General features: G+C 32.2%; 1 protein-coding gene across 1 annotated transcript in view; it reads right to left on the reverse strand.

Moving 5' to 3' along the window:
- The window catches only part of DNAH8 (dynein axonemal heavy chain 8), a 114,743-nt gene that overhangs the window by 38,022 nt on the left and 67,682 nt on the right, over positions 1 to 9,039 (reverse strand). The window contains 9 exon segments of the mRNA XM_031060200.1: positions 77 to 303; positions 874 to 1,038; positions 1,474 to 1,627; positions 1,951 to 2,081; positions 3,695 to 3,817; positions 4,242 to 4,434; positions 6,460 to 6,623; positions 7,233 to 7,342; positions 7,893 to 8,106. Coding sequence (XP_030916060.1) covers positions 77 to 303; positions 874 to 1,038; positions 1,474 to 1,627; positions 1,951 to 2,081; positions 3,695 to 3,817; positions 4,242 to 4,434; positions 6,460 to 6,623; positions 7,233 to 7,342; positions 7,893 to 8,106 — 1,481 coding nt within the window.

Raw genomic sequence — 9,039 nt, forward strand, 5'->3', positions numbered from 1 at the left:
ATAGAACACAAGTTCAAAAAACACTTTCAGTAGCAACATTTTTGAGATTAATTATTGCATAAGTCGAAAATATTACCTTTGGAAATAATTCTCACAGCTTTCTGATACTATATCATGGAAGAGACCCATGGTTTGTACTATTTCTGTTTTAACTGGTGGAGGACAGACCATATTAAATTCTGACAGAAAATAGTTGGACACAGCTACAAGAGCTTCCCTGGGCCATCGACTGAACCAATCCATGGTGCACCCTGATATCAGACCAGGAAATTTCAAAGAACGTGCACGGAACTTCTCACCAACCTGAAGAGAGAATCGTAGTTTGTTAGCAGTATGATTCTTAAGCAAAGGTCAATGAAAGTGTTTAATTAGTAAAAACAACTAAATAGTCTATTTTCTTCTTGATCAATTTCTGCTAAGAACACCTTGAATTTTTTTTTCAAGCAGAGTTTTGCAAAATTTCTAACATTCAACATTCATGAAATTTGAAGAAAGAAATTAATTACAAATATATATTGTTTTAATATTTTGAAGCATCAAATAATGTATTTTTATTACCAATAAAATACTCTTTTCTGGTTAAAAGCCATAATTTCACAAAAGTACATTCACTGATGTGTATTAGGAAAGAATATTCGAGAGAAAAAAAAGACTTAAACTTGTAAGAAATTATTTAGTTTTTAAGTATTTTGCTGTTAAGTTTTCACAGCTGTGCTATTACTTTTATTATCTCAGCAATTACAACGAGACTTCAGTAATCTTTTTATGCATTTTGAACTTCCTTAAAAAAATAAAACTTGAATAATTATCTTATACCACATAGGCAAGTTTGCTAATGGAAGAAAGGAAAACAGATACATAGAAAAAACTTACTGGAGAAAAGCAGAGGACAACATGCAAGTTCTTCTTTGCTCGACTTAAGAAGTACTCATAAAGATTGTCAAAGGTAGGAGGATGTCGAGGTAGCTCTTTTTTCATCACAGGTACTAAGGATTGGGTGATTTCATCCAATTCATCCCGAGCAAATAAATTAGAAATCTTTTTACAAAGTAAGAAATTGATAATTAATTGCATGGATGTAATTATTATAGAATTTATAAATATTTGCCTGTTTACATCTGTATCTCTCTCTCTCTGCATACACACAGTTTAGACTAAAAACCACAAGTTTAGACTTATGAAATTCCATTGGAATCTAAGAAGTCCAACTCCAGAAGAGTATAGAATTTGAACTGGCAGCCAAATCATCATTTAATAAAAGGCTACTGAAATACTAACCACAGCCCTTTTATATTCTCCTGGCTTACAGTGAAATAAAGAAACTACACATCCAGAGCACTCCTTACTTAAAAAGTTGAAATATTTTAATTATTATTACTCTACAATGTATTACCAAGACAAATAAAGTAGTGAGAACAAATTCAACAGTTCCCTGCCTCTAGAGCACATTGGCTGTCAGGCTGAGACCCTTACCTCTCCTGAAGACAGCAGATTATTTACATATTCCAAAAATGATTCCTCTTTTATCTCATTATCAGTGAAAATGAAGGTGATACCTTGTCCTTCCTGTCCAGCTGTCCTATATAACACTTTTAAGTCTTCTGCCAGATTGGTTACATTATAGGATCTAAGAGAAATAAGGAACATTATCTGTTAGTTCAAAACAACGCAGAATACTGCTCTTTTTGGATTACAGTATTTTATAAATGACATTGCAAACATACTTGGTAAGCACAGATATTTTGGTGCAGGAATAGCTAACACACGGTGTACCTTTTTCAAGTCAAAATAAATCTAGTGTTGTATCCAAACCAGATAAGAGTGTATTGTTTTCAATATTTTTTCAATGGTGTCAAAATTAAAATAAAAAAAAAAAAAAGAAAAATTTGTAGCCAAGTAAAGACAAAGCAATACCATAAACCTGATTTATATATTTCTTGCATTTCTTACCTGGTTAAAGTTATCTGAAATATTTTATAGCCAGCAATGAAGGAGGCTAACTTTGAAAGACTTTGTTTTCCGGATCCACCAACTCCAACAAGTAAAGCATTTCCATAGGCTGTCCGAATAATTCGGGAAACCTATAGAGGAAATAATGAAGAAAAATATCGGAAATAAAGTTGAACGTTAGTTAGAAAAATTTAAAAATCTATTATGCTTTATGCTTAATTTGCTATAATACAATGTAAAAATTATTAAAAGGATACTTGCAGGAAATTTTTCTTTACAAGAACACTTGTAAATTCTTTAGAAATTTTGTGTGGCTAATGAAGAAGCTGCATATAAGAATATGGGATTGTTATAATCATAAATACATGAAAGGGGCTATTTTGAGCTCCAGCTTATTTTGAAGACATCATCCTGAATGTGTTTAAAAATACCAATAAAAAGCTTTAGCTAAAAGAACAAACATACTAATTTCCTAATTTTAGTAGTCTGAAAGACTTAACACGAATAAACGATGCTTTAATGTTATCTTCTAGTCTATCAACTTTCAACATTTCTTCTGTGATAGTTTTCTTACTAAGTCTCCAGACACAAAAGCCGAATTACAAATTTTCTATTCTATTGTTTTCTGACACATATTCTTTGGGTTTACGATATATTAGAGCACTATTAATATTCTACATTATATTTTGGTTCACATGTAAATTATGCACAAAATTCAAAAGATTGGCATCTACATCAAGTCTTTGAAATATATTCATTTTTATCTTTTATAATATTTTTAGCTTACTGCACACTTCCTTATGAGGCTTTCCAGATATATGTATTAAAGTCTAAATATGAAATTACGTAGGTGACTAGATTTATTGTCACCTTAGGTAGAAAGGAGCCCTGCTGTCACTGACTGCATATCGAGGATATTCTAGCTAAAACTTGCCAATAAAAAATGGAATGTCAGAGGCTTTCAAGGTCTTCTGAAATGCACCTAGCATCATGTGAACCATATTTTAAAAGAAATTTATTTACTCCTGTTTAAATGCAAAGCAAACAAACATTTACTTCATTTGAGGTGAATTAGAGACAAACAAAACCCCTTCTTCTGTTTTTGTTTTGCTGCAACTTCTGTGTGTCTTTCAGCAATCCAGTCAAAGCAATTCCTGAGATAACACTTCTTAAAGCTGAGACACTTATCTCATACTTTGCCTTTATTTTAACCTCCATGAATCAGATTTTGATTTCAGATGAATTCTTTTCTTATACATTCCTTTATGATTAGGACAACAAATGATAGTTGAGACCTACACACTACCCTAATCTCTACCCTACACACTGATTCTATTGCAGCCCCAGTTTATATTTCCTTTCATCCAGTCAAATTCTACCTCAGGTTGTTTTTGTCCCCTGTCAGGCACAGATACATTTGAAGTGTTCTCTGAATTCTAAAAATATTTTTATATAGACAACATAAATGTCTTTATTTATGGTCTCACATTTCCTATTGAGGAAAATTTTCATCTGTCTGAATACATAGAAGTTTAAACACATATTTAAGTAAGGAATTTATTATAAAACATGCAAACAGGTAAAACAACTGTAGCTCTTTCCTAGTTCTCAAAACTGACCATGCAAAGATGGCAAAGTAGTTTGGGGATAAGAATAGCTTTTCACAATGTGACCTCTAAGAATAGCTTGTCCAAATAAACACTGTTACAACAGTTAAACAAATAAAAAAGTAGCAATACCAAACCTTAATAAGATGTGTCATTGCATCCTTGAAAAACACCAAATCAAGAAAGGACCCTCTAATATTTTCATTATATTGGAACTGATATTGCCGCAATTTGTTACAAAGGAATTCATAGCTTGGAATCTGGGGGAAAAAAAAAAAGAAAAAATCTGTAGCAACACTTGTAGGGCACTTCAGAATTTTAAAACTCCCTTGATATTTCTACGCAAACTTCAGTTTTATGTTTTGCCCATATGTAATGGTATTATCTTGCTAATTCACCATAATTATTGCAGTTGTGTTTATGCAGAAATTTTTTGCTAATGGTGGAAGAAAAAAAAGAAGCAACAAGAACAGGAAAAGAGAGATCATATTTATATGTCATTATTAAATCTAACATCACTAAAATGATTTGTTGCATGCTAACTAGAAAATTCTGGATATATTTTCACAAAAATTTTCGTAGCTATTTAACAAAACTCTGTATTGTATGAGTTCAGCAATGTAACACACTTAAAAATTAAAGGAAAACTTTGGTGCCTAGTATTCGATGTGTAAAATGAAATACCTCCTCATAAACTTTTGGTGCTTGAAGCTCAACGTCTTCTGGTTCTTCACCAGTTGGTTCAGGTTCATCCCGTAAAAAATCTACAAAATATGGTTCAGTTTTGAGAACTTGACTTAAATCTGCCTCCACATGTTCCTCAATTGTTTTATCAATAGTTTCTTCAAACCAAGCTGTGTCTTCGGGTGTATTAAACCTGAAAACCATAAATTAGTACAAATTAAAAATAATATTTCTAGTTATATAGAGAGAAAATAGGTATCTAAGTACTAAGAAAAAACCCGAAAACAACAACAACAACAAAAAAAAACCCCAAAACTTGTAACATTTTAAAGAAAAATATGTATTAGATGATACATACAACACAGTGGTCACAGACAAGGATTAGGCAACATTCACACAAGTCAAGCGCTTCCCTACTATAAAGTGTAATAGTCAGTGACATTAAATATAAAACAAGCTAATTTGATTTTCCAAGTTTGACCAAGAATGAGACAACAACAGACTATGTAATTTTTCAGACAAAAAAGGAAGAAAAAGGGTGAATGCTTTCCCAAATAACCATGGCTAAGTGAATCTTTCATCTTTCAACCTGCAGTAGAACAGCATAATTTCAGGTATCACAACACTGCCTATGGAACTGCAATTAGACAAGGAATACTGAAAGGAAGGTAGTATATGCCACTACATCCTGACTCCAGGTCTCAACATGCCTTACAAAAACCCCATAATTAGCAGAGGAATACACGTTGGGGTAGAGGGGACTAATTAAAGTCCGGAAACATATACTAGTGACTACATTTTATTGTGTAAACAGCTTTATCTGCTTCCCTTAAGAGATTCAATCTGATTTTAGTACAGATCAGACCTTTGACTACTCTGCTCATGATTACTGGTGAAGCAACAAAAAATACTACTTAGGAGTCACTGGCAAATGCAAGAGACAAGAACCACCTCATCCACAGAAAATGTTAATTCCAACTGTGAATGTCAAAGTACATAAAAAAATAGTTTCCAAATATTTACTTCTTTTTCTTTTCAGTGATACAACTGAGAGGAAAGCAGAACAAATGTGTGAGTTTTCAAATAAGACAAGCTAAATTGAAGAACTGTTGTAGAGACAGCCTAGATATGTATTACATCACTATTGCTAGAGGTCTTTTGTAATGACATTAGAATATCACTAGGAAATTTAAATTTTAATTTGATCACTAGGAAATTTAAAAGCAGCATGGAAACAGGGAATGCATGACTACACTCTTCCTCTCCCTCTTTCTAATATATCTGTACAAATACGTCTTCCATGCATTTTTAAATTTACCACAACAAATTAAAAACATGCATTAACATATCAATAAATACCAGTGATACTGCTCCCTAATTTAAAGCAGAAAATATTACACTGTATGATTCTGTATGATACTTTTGCCTTAGTAGGGTGGATCCTAGCTTAAAATAAAATTAAATATTTTCCCTGCCTCATTTCAACAGCACTCTGTTGCACATAAAAATATATAGACATAAATTTTATCAAATATGTATGTTTGTATAATATTTGATAGTTAAGAGAGTGAGAAATATCAGACAGAAATATCAGCACTGCTAATATTTTGCAGTGGATGGACTTCTCTGATCACAGAGAAATAATTATAACTATTCACAGTAGTAGAGGGTATATGTCAGGCTTTTAGCAGCAGCTTTAGTGCTACTTCCAGAATTTCACAAGAAATTGAAGCACAATGAACAGAAAAATAATAGTGGTCCCCAAGACATACAGGTCATAGTTATATCTGTTTTATGAACATTTTGAAAGAGATTTATAGGAAATGGGCCAATTTTTAGTCATAAGCATGCAATCCTGTTTTTTTCTGTGAGGAGAGCAAAGCAATTTTAAATTATCCTATGTGTATAAATTTAGGACACCATAAAGTTCTCTTTTCTACAGTGGAATTAGCAGCTGAGTGCAGCCAAATGGGGGGGAAAAAAGTAGGTTAAAAGATATAATACCTAGATATTTTGATGTTTTCCATTCAGATACTGAGTTAATCTATCAGTATATACCATGATATTTGTTGGAATGACATACCAATGCAGACTGTATGTAAAATAAGATAAAAGTTTTCATATTGGCCTAATAAGATTTATAACATTTAGAAGTTTTACAGATGTATGAGCATAAATGGCTAAACCTACTAAATATAAAATGCCATAATTATTATACCTGTCAGCAATTACCCTGGTACATTCATGCTTAAAAAGTTTTAGGATAACAGCGCTGGTTGTGCATTCTTCTGCCTTTATAGTTAACATTCCTTGCCAAATTCTAGAAAGGTCTCGAAGGTTGAAGATATAGTGGAATTTAGATGGTGTAGGTAACATCTTTGCCTAAAGAAAAGGATTGTTAATATTCAAAATCAGTTAACACCTAGAAAGAATCAATAATAATAGAATTTATAACTTTATCATTAATAACACATATAAAACATGCAAATAACAAAAAATACTACTTTTCACACGTAATACTGTGGGAAAACTCTTTATAAGAAGTCACCAAGAGTATCTAATTCCTTAAAAGCAGAATCTATCACTAAATGTAGAACACCAAGACTTACAACATGTAATTTTTTCACCAGTTGCTCTGGGTTTATAAATTAAAAATTATAATTTGTAAAGAATTTCACTCCCTGCCCCTTAGCTATGGAGATCAAAGCTTTGGGTAACATGAATTAACTTATATGAAGGAATGGACTGATATTTCTATTCTGTCTTCTATACTGAAATCTGATATTTTCCAGATTTCATCTTGAAAACATTGTAGCCCATTCTCTAGGGGTTTTTTAATCTCTTTTTTTCTTTTCTTTTCCTTTTTTGAGGGGGTTGAGTGGTTTGGTTTTTTGTTTGTGTTTTTCTTATAGATATGATCTTAGGGAATAGTTGCCTAAACTAAACTAATAGTCACTCTATTCAGAGATAAAACTTTCCTTGCATTTATACCTTTGTCCGCTGCCACAATATTCTTCCTGTTGGGACCAATTTTTCCACCATACCACATACTTCAGGGTTGAATTCTCTACAGGGATGAAAGTATCCATTGGCAATTATACCTGAAAAACACAAGACACAATAAACAATTAATCTCAGCTTGTAGGATATAATAAGGTAGGTCATGAGCAAGACAAATAGGTGCTTGTTTGAAACAATACTTGGTAAAACATAATTTAAAATTACAGGTGAAATTATTTTTCTCTGTTGTCTATGTCTTTTCTGAATTGGTATAGAAACATTGGGCAGTAAGTGCTGGGTTTCTGCCATATCCTGTATTGACAGAATTACCAGAATTGAGAAATTTAGCAACACAGTGCATTCCAGACAGTTCAGAATTGGAATGTTAACCTACACAGAAATACCAGTGCTCATAGTCTTCCAGGAAATGTCATTACTTTCTTAATATTTGTTTGTCCAAAATTAGAAAGACAAACATTTTAAGGAATTAATTTCTCTTCCACAGCACTATTTTTGCTGTACCACAGCTTCAGCTGTTTTCCTGGAAGAACTCTGAATTTGCATGATGAAAGTGAGAAAGAAAGCATACTTTTATAAATTTTAAATCCATTACAAAGGGAAATAAACTGTACTAAAACAAAAAAAAAGTACCAAAAATTTTGTCGATGGATGCGTTGGATGGCAATGTACAATTGAAGACAGAAAATTGTCTTTTTAAACGCTGGGGAATATCATTACGGCCTCCTCCAGGATGTATCATTGCTGCTATTATTTGTACATCTACAATTGTAAGGAAGTCTCCAGGTTTATCCAAGCTGTACATCCCTCTCATTTCCATCATCTGACGGACAATTTCATTTGTTATCTGGAAATTTATGTAAATTGTACAAATTAGAAATTTATGCAAGAAAAGAAGAAAATACACCATGATAATTTAACTTATTTTTGTAATTCTACTAATCCAGAGAGAGATATTCTTACCTTAATCTAAAACCAGATTAAACTACCTTCCTTAGAAATATGGAAGATCTTTTTTTATGTGATTTTAAGTGGCAGGAAAATTTTTTCACAGCTCTACTGCCATATAATATCACGAAATCATGTTTGTATTCTTTTGAACTAAACAAAATTAACAAAATTAACAGAGGGAGAAAAAATTCTGTTCCTTATTTTGTTGCTGGAAATTCAGCTACAAATGTTGCAGCTATCCTTTTCTGCTCACTCTCGGGCCTCCTTTGAAGCAAAATAACTGATTCTTTTATGCTTTTTTGGAAAGGTTATTCACTCTTCATTCCACTCTACAGCTCCAGAGTTTTCCCCTCAGCAAGTGCTCCAATGATATTCAGCATGCCTTATGCATGTGCTCACACACCCCACCAAAACCAACATGATATGCAGCATGTCACCAATCACAAACCATTATTCCATCACAAATATTTCAGCCATGTCTTGGGGCCATAATGCAAGACTTAGTGGAGGCCTTGAATTTTTCATATCCCTTATTTCTCTCTCCAAGGTATTGGCCTTTCTCTTGGCAGAGATTTATTTACTGGTACTCTCAAATTAATGTCAATCTTGAAATTGATAATATACTACTTTAGTATGGTGCTGATTTTTGTTTAGTCTTAAAAAAATAAGGAAGTGGAGAATATGTAAAATATAGCATCATTATATTACATATTTCATCAATAAATATAATTTGCTCTCTTTTTTTGTGTGCATCAGTGTAACAAAATTATAAAGCACTTCCAATAATTAACAGTTAACTAAAAAATTTAGGAAGTCCACTATATATATA

Source organism: Geospiza fortis, unplaced genomic scaffold (genome assembly GCF_000277835.1).
Source record: "Geospiza fortis unplaced genomic scaffold, GeoFor_1.0 scaffold41, whole genome shotgun sequence".
NCBI lineage: Eukaryota > Metazoa > Chordata > Aves > Passeriformes > Thraupidae > Geospiza > Geospiza fortis.